The sequence below is a fragment of the Varanus komodoensis genome, unplaced genomic scaffold, assembly GCF_004798865.1.
Source record: "Varanus komodoensis strain SLA01 unplaced genomic scaffold, ASM479886v1 scaffold18_3, whole genome shotgun sequence".
Taxonomy (NCBI): Eukaryota; Metazoa; Chordata; class Lepidosauria; order Squamata; family Varanidae; genus Varanus; species Varanus komodoensis.
The window spans coordinates 9912047-9929397 of record NW_025335549.1 but is presented as its reverse complement, the minus strand read 5'-3'; the positions used below and the strand labels follow the sequence as shown (position 1 = coordinate 9929397).

The window sequence follows — 17351 nt, the reverse complement described above, 5'->3', positions numbered from 1 at the left end:
TTGGCATGCCAGTGGTTTAAAAAAAAAAAAAAACAGTTCACTGACTTTTTAAAAGAAGGTTTTAAGCGTAAAGCTTTGACATGGCATAGTGGTTAAAACGTTGGACTGGGGATCTGGGTTCTAGTCCCCCCCTGACCATGCAGCTCATTGAGTGACTGCCTGGTCTGCCTCGCAAACCCACCACCAAAGAAAGCAAAAGGACAGTGCACAGAGAGTACGTTATATAAAAGGCCCCGTTGGTTCACAGAAGACCCAAGGTTCAGTCCTTATTGCCTTCACCAGGAAGGGGACCAAGTAGCAAGTAATGGGTGCTCATCCGGGCAGATAGTATGAGCCGGTATAAGGCAGACCAAGGATCCACCTCGTCCAACATCCGACCCACCAGCTTGCCCGCGAGATCCTGCAAGTGGGATGCAAGTGCTGCAGCACGTTCCCCTTTCCTCCCTCCGGTTCCAGGTTGCCCGGTCTCTGAGCTCCTCTGGCGGCTCCATGTGGGCCTGCAGCCTGCCCAGAATCCACTTGGAGCAGAGCCCTTAGTGTGGGGCTCCCCCTCTCCGGAACTGCCTGCCGGTTGATGACAGGCAGGCAGCAACATGCTTCTCACTGTTGGCACCTTTATTTCAACAATACTTCCCCTTCTCACCAGTCACAATTTTATTGGCGCAATCTGATTGTAAATGTTTTAATTCTGTATCTTGATTGTCCTTAAGCTCAGTCCTCCCCTCCTTGTCCTTAAGCTCTAAATACCAGACATTCTCTTTAATCTGTAAAACAGATGATTTACAACTACAAGACAAAATAACATTTCCTAGTAAGCTGGAAGATAAGTTTCTGTGCATACTAAGAATTACTGTTGAATCCAAACAGGAACTTCTCCCCAGAGCCCTTGTATTTCAGTGAGTCTGAGGCTCCACCCTCAGGGTGGCTCCTGCTGTTGTAGACCCAGGCAGCAAGATCAACACAAGCCCTCTAACTTGCAGCTCATCTCCCCTAACACCTTGTCATGGACTCGGACTGGGCAAGGCAACAGCTCTTCCTCCTTTTCTCCGACCTCCCCCACCCCTTCCAAAACATTTCCCTTCTCCTGGTTGTCCTGGGAACCCGGGGGCAGTGACCTTGTAGACGCTTCAAAGGTCTATGCCTCATCTCTCAAAACTGCCATCTCCACTGCCTCAGAGTGGTCCTCCTCTTCAGAATCCCAGCCTTGAATCTCAGATACCTGCCAAGAATAGCAATTGGCTGCCCTCACTACACTGATGAAGTCAGTATCTCTTGCTGTTGTTTACTGCTGGGATACTTTACTGGATGCGCAGCAGTGTATACATTTTGTAACTAAAGAAATCAATGCACTGCTATGAGACCTTGTTCTGGTAGTAATTTCTGCTTAACTGCCACATGGCTTTTGACTGAATGTTGGATCAGTTACTCCCTTATATACGCTCATAGGAGTCTACACATGTGGCTTTTCTGTGTTGGTGGCTGCATCGCTGGGTTGCAGGAAACAAGCAGTGATCCAGAACTTGTTTTCTTCCTTCCAGAGGTTAGTCCCTGAAAGAACTGTCCAGACTGCACTTCTTCCTTGGCCTGGCTGTTCAAGTTCTGGCATTTCAGGAGTTCAGAGCTCAGACTGGGGAGACCTTGATTTACATCTCAGTTCAGCCATGGATATGAGATCCATGGTGAATCTCTGTCTCTCCATCTATAAAGCACAGGGTACAGCTGGTTTCTCCAACTTGGTGGCCTCCTGATGCATGGGATCAAAACAAAACATTATTGGGGTCATGGTGCAACATGTCTGGGAAGTGCCTAGGTGGAGAAGGCAAAGTCACAGTATTTATCTTGGGGGGGTTGAGCAGGATGGAGTCTAGAATTCCCTGCTAAAATGTTCCCAGTTCTTTGGATGATATCAAATTCATTGCACCACGAGGAATTTGGCTGCTGATGTTAATCATGGGACACTTCCACCTACCATGAAGTCACTAGTTCTTCCTTCTAGTTCTTTCCCTATTTTACTTCCTGTAGGGTCTTAGTTATGAACTAGCTTACAGCATGATTGGTAGCATCTCCTTTTAAAAAATGCTCTTTAAATCCTAGGAGATCCGTAACATTCACAATGATGAGCTCATGGGGATCCGACGAGAAGAGGAGATGGAAATGTCGGACGATGACACAGAGCTTCCAGAGACCAAAGAGACAAAAGAGACAGAAGAGTCAGGTAGCCCCACATCAATTTCAGGCTTGTTTTCTACATTTTTTTTTTTATATAAGAGTCCCAAGATTTATTGATCAAAGCCAGCCACAGAATGGTTGCTTGTGTAACAGCAGTATCAGTCATAATTATTTGCTGCATGCCATCAATATTCTAAGCTGATTTGCTTATGCATAAATCTGAGTTACTGCAGGACGGGATTTTGTTTAAGCAAATGCAATGCTGTACCAGGCGAACTACACAAAGACCTGACCACAGGCACCAGTTAACGTAGAGAATGGAGCTGAGAAAAGGTGCTTTGTTTCTCTGGCGTACTGCCTTCTGTGTGTGCATACCCCTGCCACAGAGCTCACCATGTCTCGGCTCACACAAAGGCGGTCCAGCACAGTCCAGGTGTGTCACAAGCACAAAGCAGGCAGGCAAAGTACAGGCAGTGGAACAGACTCCTTGAGCTGGTGAATCCAGGTGCAAACCAGCTACCTGTCACGTGCATGTATGATACAATTGCTTCCAGCAAATCGTTAAGGAATGCAGCATAGGTCTGGAAGAAGGGCACCCATCCTTTTGGCCCCAGGACAGCCTGGGTGTTTGCTGGCCTGCCAGAGGCCACACCCTACGTGCATGCACCAGAGTGCACAGGCACATCCCAGGCTTCCTTTAGCTAACAGGAGCACAGGAAACTGTTTGCTTTATCTTTAATCTCTCTCAAAAGTTGGAGGGGATGGGAGGGATTCCCTTACTAATATAAGGTAGACAAACGCCAGGTTTTTCTTTTCTAGCACTGGCAAGGTAAATCTGGGAGTGATTTCCATGGCTCTACAAGCTGCACTGGAAGTGCCCATGGGCCATAAACTGCCCATGCTGATGGATTTGCACACCCACGGTTTAGAATAAGACCAACTAGAAAATATTTACATGCTGCACTGAGAGCAGAATACTGAAAGTAAAAGTAGTCAAAAGGACAATGTTTTTTTCCCCTTTCCAACCCATTATTTTCTGTGCAGCTTTAATAACTCAAACAGAATCGCTGAAGGAAGAAAATGACAGCTTGCGGTGTCAGCTGGATGCCTACAGGAATGAGGTGGAACTTCTAAAGCAAGAGCAGGGCAAAATGGGCCTGGATGAACACCCAAGCAAAGATCAGCAGTTGGTGCTCCTCCAGCAGTCTTTGCAAGGCATGCAGCAGGTAATGGTTCCCTCTTTTCCTGTGTAGGGGAGGCACATCTTGAACAGTTGCCTTGTGCCAAAGGAGGTTTCTCTTTCCCTGTTGTGTCCCCCTGAAACAAGACGACGACATGCTGTTGTGACGCTTGTAATCTTCCCCAAGTCTCTCCCCAAAATTGCTCCACTACTAAAGGCATAGAACTGACCACAAGTCACTTAGGTAGCATCTGATGTACTTTTGACTATTCTACTAGTTGCTGGATTGCGGTTTTCAGGATATTTTTTAATAAATTGTTTAGTTATTTGGCAAGAAACCCAATAAATGAGGAAATAAATGCTGAAAAGCCACAGGGGTAGGTTGTGAGAAAGAATGCAATGCAGAAAATTGTTGAGAAACCGTCAACTGAAAGGTCTGTTGAACTCTATTTCTCTCAAAGGGAAATGTGAGGTGATATTTTATGTATTGATTTCATCTGTACCCTGCCTTTCTACCAAGAAAAATGGTACTCAGGTGGTTTACAGATGTAAATAAAGCACATACATTAAAACGCAATTAAAGCACAGCAATAACAGAAACAGTGCTCCCCTGGGAGAGCACTTAGAAGAAAACTGGGGGTAGGGCCTAAGTGTGGGAAAGCAACCATTGCTTTCAGCAACAGGCCATGGGTTGTTTTGAGGGTTGTTTCTCCTGCATGTCATCCGACCAAGTGATAAGCAAGTTAGGCAAATGATGACTGACACACGCCGCAGCCTGAATGAGGCATTGCAGGCGTGGAGTAGGTAATAAACTCTATTCTGTCTAATTTTATTTAAGAACCTGAGAGCCATGCGGAATGAAACCAAGGTATTCTGTGTATATTTTAATTTCTGCATTTCTGTATATTTCTGCATTGTCAGCCTAGAATGGGGTGGGCTAAAAATAAAACCAGTAGTTTAAAGCCATTTTATCCTCAGTCGGTAAAGCTCCTGGAGCACCTTACATGTACTTGGAGAATTAGCCAGTTCTGGTGTGCAGGCTTACAAAATCTGAAAAGACGCAATGCACAAGGGAAATGGGATGAGGATGGAAGTTGAAAAAATTCAGTAGGCTGTCAACAGGTCTGACACTGTTTCTCCTGCTTGCCTCTGAGGGGGTGGGGGTAGAGAGTCCAACTGGAGCAAGACCGGATGATGCCCTTGCCTGCTGCCGTCTCCCTCATGCCTTCTGGGATGTGAGTTGATGTCTGTCAGCCTTGTAGATGGTGGGATTGGGATAAAATTCAGCTTCAGTAAAACCACACACGTGTTTTTCCAACCTTCCAGCTTCTCCTGAAACTACAGGATGAATGTGAAAGTAGAGAAGCTGAACTTGAAAAAACAAAGGAGGAAAAACTGCAACTGGACAAAGTGCTTGGAAACCTAAAAGAAAAGGTAGGGGTGGTTGCTGGATTCTGCTTTTGCATAGCAGTCATCTGAACATGCACTACAATGCTTCTCCTAAACATTGTGTGTGTGATGTTGTGTGTCAGCAGCATTGAGTTCTGGAGGCTGGCACAAATATTTGTATCTGCTGCTATAGCTTAAAAAAATAAACAGGTAAGAAAGTTTGTGTACTTCAGATGTTGTGGGCTATGGCTCCCGTTGTTCCGTATTAAGAGCCACAGTGGCTTGGTAGTTAGAGCCTTGGAGAGATCCAGACTCCAGCTCAGTCATAACACTCTGTGCCTGCGCCTGTCCCTCTGTCAGCCAAAATCTACCTCTCAAGGTTGTTGTGGAGATAAAATGGGAAAGGGAAGAACCATGCATGCTGTACTGAGCTCCCTGGCAGAAGCGTAGGATGAAAGTGTGTGAGCGCGTGCAGAATCCAGCTCTGTCCAAAGCCACCCTAAATTTAACTAACTTGGACCCTGGCATTGAAATGAACAAAATGAATATATGCAACATTCCGAAACTTGCATAACGCACAAAGGGGATTCAGATCTCCTACATGTCCAAAGTCACTAGTATTGCCTTTCATATCAACTTGTCTTTCGTTCAATCTGCTCCATGTAATAATTTTATACAATCATTTTAATTGTGTGTATTTTCATTCCTGAACTGCTATGGAGGCTTTCACTGAGAAGTAACCTGCAAATTTAAAAATACTAACTGCAGTGGCCTAGAGGCCACACTTGTTTATTTCACTGGATTATTCGTATAGCTTGCTGCCAAGTTCAGTAGCTATGACTGTTTCAATGACATTGAAAGTAAAGGACTAAAGAGGTCAAGTAATAAAGATAACAGGCTTCTGGAACTATGCCTTCTTCTTTCTCCAACTAAATACAGCAAGAGCTAACGGCTGGACCAGACTGGGGAAAAGACTGCACTGATCAAGAACATGTGAGTTGATGAACCCTTTTGAGTAGTAGTAGTTCTGTATCAGTTCAGGCTTATATCTTTACCCCACCTCTGTATCAAGTAATGGGGAGTATTTACCTTCCTTTGCCATAAACCCTAGATGGAGTCTGAGCCAAGGAAATAGATGACAGCCGCTTTGGAACACAAAGCCAGCCTTGTGCCACTTTTTCCTTCTGCAGTGAAAACCAGTGCAAGAACAGGAGCAGGTGTAGGTCCAGAGTGCCAGGGTTTGCAGCAAGGGTTCACACAGTAAAAGGAAACCACACAACAAATCAGGAGACCTTTGTTGTTGAGGCAGTTTCTAGAAGGAAGAACTGGTTCTTTTAGAGCTCTTCCCTCAGGGCTCCCAGGTGATGCTCATAAGCCCCCACCCCACCCCACCCCATAGTTGCCTCAAGTCCTGACTCCAGGCATCTGTTGCTCATAGGTAGACTATTTTGAATCTACACATTCTGCCTGTGTTAAATATTGATAGCCTATAGCCATTGGTAGACCTAAGCTCCATGAGTTTGTCTGTTTTTTAAAAAAGCTATCTAATGGCTGGTGGCCATCACTGCAGTAAATTCAACCAGTTCATTCCATGTTGTGTGAAAACGTGTGTCTGTTGTTCAGTCCCGACACTAATCACCTTCGCTGGGTGACTCTGGCTTTCTAATATTAGGACATGTTGTCGCACACCAATGTGGAACTGTATGCTTTTGAGAAAGTGTGCTATCCTGATGTGGCGTGTGCAGAATGCAAGAAAAACATTTGTAAACCAGCCAGTATATCTATGTGTGTGCATGAGGGAGAGGAAAGATTTCACCTCTAAGGTGCTTGCTCCAGCTATCTACGCAACATCCATTAACTAATTTTTACTAGTTAAGTGTCTTACTGTGCAAGATGCAAATTAATTGACCAATGGCTAAGATGCAAATACCGTGCTAGAAAGTAACTGTCTGCGTCTGCCTCCAGGCCAACAGCTTGTCCCCGATCTGCTCAGTGAACCAGGAAAAGGAGAGCATACTTGAAAGAGGACTTAGCAGCAACCCTATCAAAACAGAGAGGGAAGCTTTATTAGTGGGTAAGGACCGCTGGGACACAGCAACTTGGAGGCCTGGAAAGAGTCCTCGTTGGACCACAAGTAACTGCCTTAGATCAAGTTCAGGCTGTTGATCTGTCGAGTTCTGCACTGACTGATGGCAGCCTTCTAGGGTTTCAGACAAGGTTTTTCTTAAGTCCTACCTGGGACCTTCGGCCTACAAAGCATGGGCTCCACAGCCCTTCCCTCCATCCAGCTGGTGGAGATGCACCAGCTTTAGGAGTTGAAGTCAGAAGGCCTCCTGAACATCTCTTGACCTGTGTGCCATTTAAATTCATTACACACTTCACGCAGCCTTGTATTTAGGTACCAACTTTGTAGTCAGAGGCAAGCGAGCAGAAATCGCAGGAAGGCAAGTGAATGGCTGGTAAAGAAGAGACGTAGTGCTCTACTTGGTGCCCAGCAAAAAAAAAAAAAATCCAAGCAGGCTGCTAGAGAAGGAACGCCACCACCCATCTTTTACTGGTTGCCAGCAATCTAGCCCATGCTGGCTTGGAGCTAATTGGCCTTCTTCCACAGATTGCATTTGCTATTGAAAGAAAATCCATTCCATTTGGATGGGAAGGGAGATGTGGCCCTCAAGCAAAAGCAAATTGTGAGCTCTCCAAGCACTATGGCATAAAGGTTGGAGTGCTCAGTAGGAACCTCCAGCTGCACTGGAAAGCGGGGGGGACACACATGAGCTGTATGCAGCCTCCAGTCATCTCTGCTGCCTGCTGCTGCATTCCCAAAATCAACAGTGGGAAAAACCCAATCTGTTTACCCCTGTGGAATGGTGAAAAGGTCAAATCTAGCTTGAGAACAAACTCAGTTTGACCTAATCATGGCTCTAGTGATTTGTTGCCATGTTTTGGTGGCAAACAGCTGGCTTTTTTGTGTGTTAAGGGACTTGGTGGGGGGGGGGCGGATTCCACAGAGTGTCAACAGGAGTATGGAAGTGGTTCAGTGTCTTACTGGACCCCACTCAGTTGCCCATCTCTGCCCTACACCAGTGGCTTGCTGCGTGATTATTCCCATAGCATTCTGCTAAGCACAGGAATGTAGCTCATCAGCCAGGGTTGTGGAAATACGTTATCACAGACAGACTGTGCACTCTGCTGTTCTACTGAGTCTTGGGAGTAACTCCTTAAATGTTGATTTTTCTAGGGATAATCTCCACCTTCCTCCATGTTCACCCTTTTGGAGCAAATATTGAGTACATCTGTTCCTACCTCCAGCGCCTTGATAGTAAGGTATGCTTTGGCACCTCCAGCTGCTGGGCAGATTGAAAGCTGCTGTCATGAGCTGGTCGTTCTTTCTTTCCTTCTGATTATCAAACCAAAAGCTTGCCCTGAGATAACTACATGAAGGGCCCATACAGAGAAGAATCCAGGAGTGTTTATCAGCTAGTACTGTTGATGCCGCACTAGCACGAACCATTTGCGCAGCATCAGAGACACCTGTGGGTGCTGTGTGGCAGTGGCAAAAATGAGCTGTTCCCTTTTCAGGGGGGAATTATTCCTTGTTTTCAAGGCAAATCACACTACCAGCAGTCTTCTGAGATCAGGAATACACCTCATGCGCCTTATTTTAGCAGGGAGATGGCCCCTTTTTGCTGCCACTGCATTGTTGGATTTTTCCATTGAACTAGCAGATGCAACTGATGTTGCACAAGCATTGGTTTCCTCCAGCACACGGATGCCGTTGCATTCTTCCCAAGGTGTGTAAGTTTAACTGTTTGTGAGAGGTTTGGCCCTTGCTTTTGTCCTTAATTATGTGATATTCACCAACCTGGGTGTTTTCTTTTGTAGATTTGTGCTAGTGAAGTGGAAGCCCTCATGATGCGACTCCAGCACACTTTCAAGCAGGAGATGAGTGGGGTTGGAGCAAGCCTGGAAAAAAGATGGAAATTCTGTGGCTTTGAAGGACTAAAAACGACGACGTGAACTTGAATGAAGGGGAGTCTTGGACACTGGCATTCACCCAGGATGTGTAGGTTGCATTGTGCAGCGATCTGACTCTCCTCTGCGCATCCAGTGGCTCACCTTGCAGTCCTCAAACGGCATCAAGAAAACCAGGGGCCAATTCTTAAGGGCTGTTGATATTCATGTTGTCTTTGTTTGTTTGTTTGTTTGGGGTTTTTTGTAGCAAACTGAGCCCTTTTGCAGGGTCAGGCTGGCATGTTCTAGGATCAGTCCTAACACTGCTATTTGGAACTTTGATACTTTTTACAAATAAGGTTGGCTAAAAAAAATTACTAGCTTGTTTGTACATGGCACTCTCAAAGCCACTGTTAACCCTCAAAATGTTTCTACTTTTGAGAGTAACTATCCAATAGAATACTGCATAATCGCCCAAGATAGCATATTTGTTGTTCCTAGCATAACTTGGCAATAAAGAGATATGCTAAAGGTTTACAAGTAGAAGCTGACGCCATTTCGCAGCAGAAATATTTTATGAGTTTGGGAACCCAAGGGCTAGGTGGGTAATTTTTCAGTGTCAAAGCGGAGAAAATATAAATTTTCATGCCACTGCTATGATTAGTGTTTCATTAATTTAGTGGGGCAGAACCAACCACATTGTAGCAATATTTCTTCTAGGGCCAGGAGTTCAGTTTCGCTGGACTTATCGAGTCCCAGACAGAACTGTTTTGAGCAGGTCCTGGTTGTTTTCTCAAGCTTGTCTTTGCCTTCATTGCTGGTGTATATTATGAAGAACTGCTGCTCCCCGTTCTCCATATTAATAGTCGAGAGTGGTTGTCTTTGCAAATGAAGGGTCAGCTTAGATGAGATGTTGGCGATCCATGTTTCCATTTCCTGTTTTTGTTAAATTTCTCTTAAAAGCAACTCTGGGGAGCAGGGGATCTGACTGGGACTGCAGTACTGGAGGAAAGCATTTTAAAAACTCTTTCCACCAAACTGTTTCCTAATCTAGGTCTCCCTCAACTCACCCAAGCTGCTATTTGTCCCTGTGGGAAAATAGAAGTGGGGTGGAGTTGGCAGGGAATACGGTGCAGAGGGATGCTTTGGCTGTGGAGGGGCAATCCAATTTAAGCCCCTCCACAGTTCCTTTTAAAAAAAATGCGGGAGGTCTGCTCTGATTGCAGGGAACTGCCACTTCGTCTTGTTAGTCCTAAAAGATTTAATTTCCCTTGCTTATTTGCTAAGGCTTGTCTTTTTTATTGTATTGAAGCCTTATTGGTGAGGATGTTTAAGGATAGGCTGGACATGTACATGGCAGGCATGTGATGAGTGAAGCTGGCTGGAGCTGGGGATCAGACTAGGTGGCCTGGGAGGCCCCTTCTGACTCGCTCTGTTTCTATGTTTTTTCACAAGAGGTGTTACAAGCATCTGCAGGAAATTCACTTATGACATACCCTCTCTTATGCCTTGATTTTTTGCCACCAGTGCGCTATCCCATTTTACTGTCTCTGTGTGTGCCTTTTGCTCATAGACTTCTCATACTTGTTGAGTGCTTGCCCACAGAGGCAGTTCTGTGTGGAACTCAACTGTCAGTCAACTATCAACTATGAGCAGTTCTCAGCTATCAATTTAAGAGGCCCGTGGAGCTCAGGAAGTTGCTCAGTTTGGGTGATGTAGCTTACCAGTAGATGCTGGAAAGCACACATGAAGGAGGTGCAGTTCCTATCCTTTCATCTTCACGTATCTGGGGCCAGGAACTGCTGGTTGTCCAGACCTCCCAGTCTGCACCCCCAGACTTACATCAAGCCAAATTCTCACCGTTTTTTCTCTGGGTTGTTGATAAGATCATAAGAAGAGTCGTAATGGATCGGACCAAGGGTTTATCTGGTCCAGCATTCTATTCCCATAGAGGCAAACCAGGTGCCTGTGAGAACAAACAATTCATTTTACATTATTTATATCTCATATTTTCCGCAAAAGTAAAACTCAAGGCAGCTGTCAATGATAAAATGCCAACAATAAGCTTCCATCTAGCCTGAAGTGCTTGATTTTGCTTAATCTTGGAAGGTAAGCAGGGCTGGGCCTGGTTGATATTTGCATGGGTGACTTAAATGTTGTGTACTGCCCAGACAGCTTCGGCTATGGGCAGTGTAAAAATGTAATAATAACAATAATAAAATACAGTTTAGAAACGAATCCAGAATAGAAACATGACGTAGAAATGGAACCATTAAAACACAATTCCAAATACAATAAAAGAAATGGACAACACCCAACCAGTTCAATCCTCCTTCAGCAGTGGACCCATTGGCTTCCCAAAAGCCTGCTTGAATGAGGTTCTTTGATTGCTTGGCTGGCAGAACCACATCCCAGTGGGGGCCTTTCAAGGCTTTCCTCTCAGGGAGTTCCAAAGAGACCAGCAGGAAGGCCCTCTCATATCCTCTCTGAATGTGCCTCAGTGTGGGTAAGAATGTAAACATGGCTGTCCCTGAAGTTCTTAAACCCCAGCAAGCTCACACATGAGAAGCTATTTTGTTTGTTCTGCCCTGCTTTTTTCAAATCTGCACTTTGACAAGAGATGCCAAACAAGAAGGAATCAAAAACTTCTATGCAAGCCTCCAGGAGGAAATTGAGAACACACCAGTGGATACCATGCTGATAACCATAGGTGACTGGAAAGCAAATATAGAAAACAAGGCAGAATCCAGTGTTGTGGGAGAATTTGACCTAGGGGTCAGAAACGAAACAGGAGAACAACTCAGAAGTTAGTGAAGCCAACAATCAATCTATCGCACCTGACTAGGTAACTGTATGCATGGCTGTGTGGACATAATGAGATAACCGATACAGAGCTCAAATACATTATGTAATTGGAATCAGGAGATGGAGCGGCTGTATTCTCACTGCCAAAACAAGAGCTGGAACAGATTGTGGTATCAACTATGAATTCTTAATATCAAAAATCAGAGTAAAAGTGAAAGAACAGTGCTAAAGAAACGTAAGAACAGATTTGCATTACTAAATTGAACCAGAAGAACTGTAGACTGAAAGCAGAGTCATTAGGAAGAACTCAAAAAGACAATCCTCGTACCAAAAAAAAGGAAAAAGTCTAGATAGCTGACAGAAGTAACATAACTGATGAGGACAGGTGAGAAGCAAAAGCAAAAGGCGACAGGGTAGGCTCCCAAATACAACTTTCCAATGACTATCATGCATAGATAAGAACTATTATGATGATCAATGCAAAGAGACAGAAGAGAACAACAAACAACAAAAGAGGAAAAATAAGACCTCTTCCAGAAGAGCACAGAAATTAAAAGGAAATTCAAACCGACATCAAGAATGCTGAAAACCAAGAAGAGAATGCACTATCTGGTTAGGATAAAGACAAAGTAGGAACAATAGTATATGAACTATACAGACTTTTTGAAAGAGGAATTCTATGGGGAAGAAGCTACAAAAGAGAGAAGCGGAAGCTTTTTAAAAGCACTTGGAAGGGTACGAACAGAACTATTCTAAGCTGCAGAAACTGAATCTGGCCAGAATCTAATGAGAATATGCCAACCAATAAGGAAAATAAAACCATGGTCCACAGACTGGAAATGTTCAATATACATTGCAATCCACAAGGAAGGGGATGCTAGAGTGCAGCAACTACAGGGCCACTGCACTCATTTCCTGTGATGTTCAAAGTGTTGCAACAAAGCATTTTGCTCCATATGGAGCAAGGTGGATTCCAAGAAGGAAGAGGTATTTGAGATCACATCACAAATATATGTCGGCTACTAGAGTGCACCAAAGAGTTTCAGAGCAGTCTCTGCTTCATAGATGACGGAAAGGCCTTTGAATGTGGGGACCACAGGAAACTCTAGGTGGTCCTGAAAGAAATGCATGTGCCTCAGCACTTGATTGTCCTGCTGCATAACCTGCATTGTGACATGAAGCTATGTTGGGACAGAATATGGAGGGGTAGAATGCTATAGGCAAAGCATCAGGCAAAGGTGTATTTTATCTCCCTATCTGTTCAGTCTGTGCATAGGACCTACCATAAAGGAAGCTAGATTAGGATCAGGGGAATCCAGAGTGAAAATTGGCTAAAAGTATAACAATTTAATACACAAATGATGCCCTATGACCTGCAGAAAGCAATAAACAGCAGTTAGGAAGTATTGAAAAATGTGGCCTTTTCTCTCTAGTACTTTTTCTGCTTATTTCCATTTCATAGGTAGATAAACAGCGTATTTTGTAATTTTGAGTGAGCCGATGAGTAAACTTGCCCTTACCCTTCTTCCCTCAACTGTCAATATCAGCAGCCATTCCAAAAGACTGAAATGAAGGAAGATGAAAAAGGAAGGTGAACTATTTCCCCACCTCTGATCGAGCTGTCCTTTTTCTTTGTATTGTGGGTCTTTTTCGATTATAGTTGCCAGGTAGGGAGATTTAACTAGTTGCCTGCAACCCAGGGAGATGTTTTGTTGGAAACTAGGATAAAAATAACACGAAATAATGCGGATGATGGGCGGCATCTAGAACCACCCCACCTTCATTCTGACCGTCATAGGAGCTACCCGTTGCGCTAAACTCCATCCCTAAAGGAGATTCACTGTGCAGAGCTGCTACAAAGCGCAGAATAAAAGCCGCGGAGCCCCCTGCCCTAGGCGTCGCCAGCACCAGATTGCACGGATGAAGACGAGAAAGAACCGGGTGGTGAGAGTCGATCCTTGCCCAGCGTGTGAACTGGACTTCGGCTGGAACCTCCGCGCCGCCCCCCCGCCCCCAATGATCACTGGGCAGCGACTGGCCGGCACAGCGGCAAGCGGCAGGCACTGGTGAGCCCCGCCCACCCGCCGGCGCCTCATTGGGTAGCCCCGCCGAGGGGGCGTGGCCCTGCGGGTGCGCGTCCCACCCGATGACGTCGCAGGGGAGCGACTTCCGTGCGCTGAAGAGGCAGGCAGGCAGGCAGGAGCCGCAGCGATGCCTCCGAAAGGGAAAGGCGGCGGCAAAGCGGGGAAAGGTGAGCGAGGGGGATCGACTCCAGCTGGGCCAGAAATCCCTTCAGCTTCCTCTTCCTCTTCCTCTTCCTCTTCCTCCTCCTAGTCTAGCAACGGGGGGACCCTGTTCTTATGGCCCTTCTCCCCAGCTTCCCAGTAGGAAGTAAACAGCCTGGAAGACGATGCTTCCTCCTCTTTATTTGGAGGAATCTGGCGAACAGGATGCATGCTTAAGCCGGTCTGAAGTAGGCTTAAACATTAAGGTAGAGGTTCATGGGGATGAGAGTTTTGCAAGGACTGCCCGAGTAGGTTTCTAGCCCATTTCTAGATGTGCGGTTCTCCAGCCAAGTTTATTAAAGCCGCTATGACAATTCTGTATTTCTCCAATCTAGTGTCCTCCAGATTTGTTGTATTGCAACTCCTGCCATCCCCAGCAATTTGGTTGGATTTGACAAGAGTTGTACTATAACACTGTAACACATCTGGGAGTCAGTGCATTGAAGGAGTTTGGTTGAAACCGATCAAAATGTTCACAATAAGGATCAAGCTTCCTTGTTTTCTCAAGAACTCTTAATTTGGGCTGGATGTTGAGCAAAACAGAGTATGGGGAAGAAAAATAAAATACAAGTCGTAAACACCAGTAACCTTCAGTTTGTGATGTGTTCCCACTTGCTGTCCATAATCAGATAGGAGCAAGTTAGCTTGGTTTTGGAGTAGGTTTGCCTACCAGGTTGAAATCAATAATGTGGAGTTGGATTCCACATGACCCACATAAAATCCAGCACAAGTCACTAGGCTTAGCCCTACTGCATATAGAGGGATGCTGCCACTGCCCAGCCAGAGTGTCTCACTGTTGCCTTTGGTTCTTTTGTTTTCAAAGGAGGAACATCCTCTGGCAGTGATGCTGCTGATAAGAAGGCCCAGGGCCCCAAAGGGGGTGGCAGCACTGTAAAGGTAGGTGCTTTGCTCATCGCATCTTGAATAGCATATCCGGGAATGCAACTTCAGTTAAGAACGAATGTGGGAGCAAGTAGTTTGACCCACCTTTTTCTCAGTCTTGTCCAAAATATTCAGAGAAAGAGAGATGCCATAAATTGACTGGTGATTGGTTTAGCATGACTGCGCAGTATTCAAGACCCCCCAACCCCAAATTCTTTTCCGTGTCACAAATTCCCTTCCACAAGCTTGCACAAGGAGATTTAGTGCTTGTGGAGGGCAAGTAAAGTTTGTTTCTGGAAAGAGGCAGATCAGTGGAGCTTGCATAAGGGCACTCTGCTGATCTGTTTCCTTCAATGAGCATTTCCACTTATTTCAGGAAGTGGTATACCTCCCTAGCATAAGTGGTGGTCACATTTGTGTGATGTAATCAGTGGGATCCACTGCTTCGCAGGGATTTAAGCAGCCTGTTGATTATCTGGAGTAAATAGTAACTAAACCATCAAACTAAAAAGTAAGCCTTGTTAACTCTATTTGCTGTATAAATATCTCATTTTTCCCAGTGACTGAAAGTGTTTGAACTGTAGTATTGGATTAGGGGGAAGCAATAAGGGACGATTAATGTGGTTTATTCAGACTATCTCAAAGATTGCTCTGGAATCTTAGAAGTCTCTGTTGTCATCTAGTATCCAATCCTTTCCATTCTCAATGCCACAAGTTAAATCTGCAGCCTTTTGCTTTGTTTTGCACCAGCAGACATGACCCCTGATAGATTACCCTGAAATGTGTCCCTTGACAGACAAAAGACTCCTTACTCTAAAAGAGAGACCAGAGCAGTGGCCTATTAGGGTTTGCAGCTATGGTACGTGCTTTAAGCTAGAGGTGTAGAGGGTGTCTAATTGGCATTTTGCCTTTTTCAGGTGAGGCATATTTTATGTGAGAAGCACAGTAGAGCCCTGGAGGCCATGGAGAAACTGAAGGCTGGGATGCGCTTTAGTGAAGTAGCCGCCCAGTACAGTGAGGACAAAGCCAGGCAAGGGGTAGGTGCCTCTTTCTGTTCACAGGCGTAGAAGCAGGACAAGAGCATCAGGATGTTCAAGGATGGGGAAATGTTCCTCCAAGGTGCTATGATATTGCTTTAGATACCATCTTTGCGGTGGCAGCATTGGTCCAGGGGAATCGTCTTTCTTTTTATTTTCCTGTCCTATTTAGATGCACTGAGATCTAACATTCAGGAGGAAAGCTTTGTTCTGGCAGCACTGTGACTGAGCCAAGTAAAAGTGTGTGGAGTGTGTGTGTCTGTATGTGTACTGTAAGTGGTTACACTTGTCATGTCTAGCAACATATGCGGCATGTTTGATTTATTTGTAAGCCGCCCCGAGGCTTCGGCGGATGGGGCGGCATAGAAATTTTCTGAATAAAAATAGAAATTTTCTAAATAATGTCCTAGCAGACATGACATGCTCATGTACGTGGCGTTTTGCAGGGCTAACGTGAGCAAACGAAGCCAAGCGTTCACATTTGTTATCTCAGCAACCCATCCTGCCCGAGAAGCAGAACAGTCCCGTCAGCAGCATGCGATGGAAGTAGGAACACTGCTGCATTTTGGAATGGGGACTGTGCTGCAACTGCTGCCATCACGGCAGGTTGCTTTCCAGCAGGGTTGAGTGGCAGGCAGGTTGCAGGGAGTGCAGCCCTTGCGGCCTGGAGAGCCACAGGTAACGCAGGCCAGGAGTCAGGGCTGTGTGCGTACATCACAGTGAGACTGGTAACAACCACCGTTTCCTTGCCACAGACAACAGCAGGGAAAATGCCATCTCTTTGAGAAGTGCACGGGGAGGGATCGTTCTCTCAGTTCCTTCCCCCTCTCTTACTCTCCTCATGATAGCATTTGTGGGAAAGGCGTGATCCTAATAAAGATCCGTGGAGGAGGGAGAGAGCTGGTGTCTGGGGTGGGCTGCAGTTAAGGTTTTGGGGGGGGGGCATGGGTGATGCACCATGGTAGATGGCACTTCTATACCTCTGGAGGATTTGTGTAGTTTGGGCAGTGTTTCCAACTCCTCTTCATTTCGCAATAGCAGCCGTAAAAGGTTTTCCCAGCATCCACCCACATTAACCTACCACTCTATTACAATCCCTTGCCTGCGAAATGCTAGGAGAGTTGACTTTCTTCTGCCTAAGCTTGTGTACGATTGTGCCCTTGGCATCACTGATCTGTAATAACTCGGATGTGGATCTGCTTGGCACGTGGGTGGTAAGGAAGCTAATCTGCTCTGCCTCCGAGCCACTCTTGTCCTTCTGGCTGTGGTTGATGGACTGTGAGATTCTGGTAAAATACAAAGCAGATCACAATTTCCTACTGTGGAATTCTAACTGTTCCCATTGTGCTTCTTCTCCAGGGAGACTTGGGCTGGATGAGCAGGGGCTCCATGGTAGGACCTTTCCAAGATGCCGCCTTTGCCTTGCCTGTCAGCAGCATGGACAAACCTGTATATACAGACCCTCCCGTCAAAACCAAGTTTGGCTACCATATCATAATGGTTGAAGGGCGAAAATAAAAAAGTGTTGCGTGATGCCGTGAGGTTCCTGTATTTTGCTCAAACCCTTGAATGCATGTAATGGAAACCGGGGGCTGCTTTTTTCTCCAAGCCTGGGAATTACATGCATTTTGTGGGGTGTCAGAGGAAATGTGT

At 45.6% G+C, this 17351-nt stretch overlaps 2 protein-coding genes across 6 annotated transcripts in view; both read left to right on the top strand.

Moving 5' to 3' along the window:
* ENOX2 (ecto-NOX disulfide-thiol exchanger 2) overlaps positions 1-9224 on the top strand; it is a 32855-nt gene extending 23631 nt beyond the window's left edge. For 2 of the 5 annotated variants that reach the window (XM_044427356.1, XM_044427357.1), the window contains 9 exons: positions 2095-2215; positions 3214-3395; positions 4188-4217; positions 4504-4584; positions 4676-4783; positions 5678-5731; positions 6704-6812; positions 7977-8062; positions 8621-9224. In XM_044427356.1, the coding sequence (XP_044283291.1) occupies positions 2095-2215; positions 3214-3395; positions 4188-4217; positions 4504-4584; positions 4676-4783; positions 5678-5731; positions 6704-6812; positions 7977-8062; positions 8621-8755 (906 nt within the window). In that variant the 3' untranslated portion in view covers positions 8756-9224. Of the gene's footprint in view, positions 1-2094; positions 2216-3213; positions 3396-4187; positions 4218-4503; positions 4585-4675; positions 4784-5677; positions 5732-6703; positions 6813-7976; positions 8063-8620 lie in introns of those variants that run through there. The other 3 variants (XM_044427358.1, XM_044427359.1, XM_044427360.1) reach the window with 3 other exon arrangements.
* Positions 9225-13656: 4432 nt separating this feature from the next.
* On the top strand, positions 13657-17231 carry PIN4 (peptidylprolyl cis/trans isomerase, NIMA-interacting 4). The gene is made up of 4 exons (XM_044427361.1): positions 13657-13745; positions 14603-14676; positions 15579-15698; positions 17058-17231. The coding sequence occupies exons 1-4, from the start codon at positions 13706-13708 to the stop codon at positions 17214-17216; spliced, it is 393 nt and encodes a 130-aa protein (XP_044283296.1). The 5' UTR covers positions 13657-13705; the 3' UTR covers positions 17217-17231.
* Positions 17232-17351: the final 120 nt, after the last annotated feature.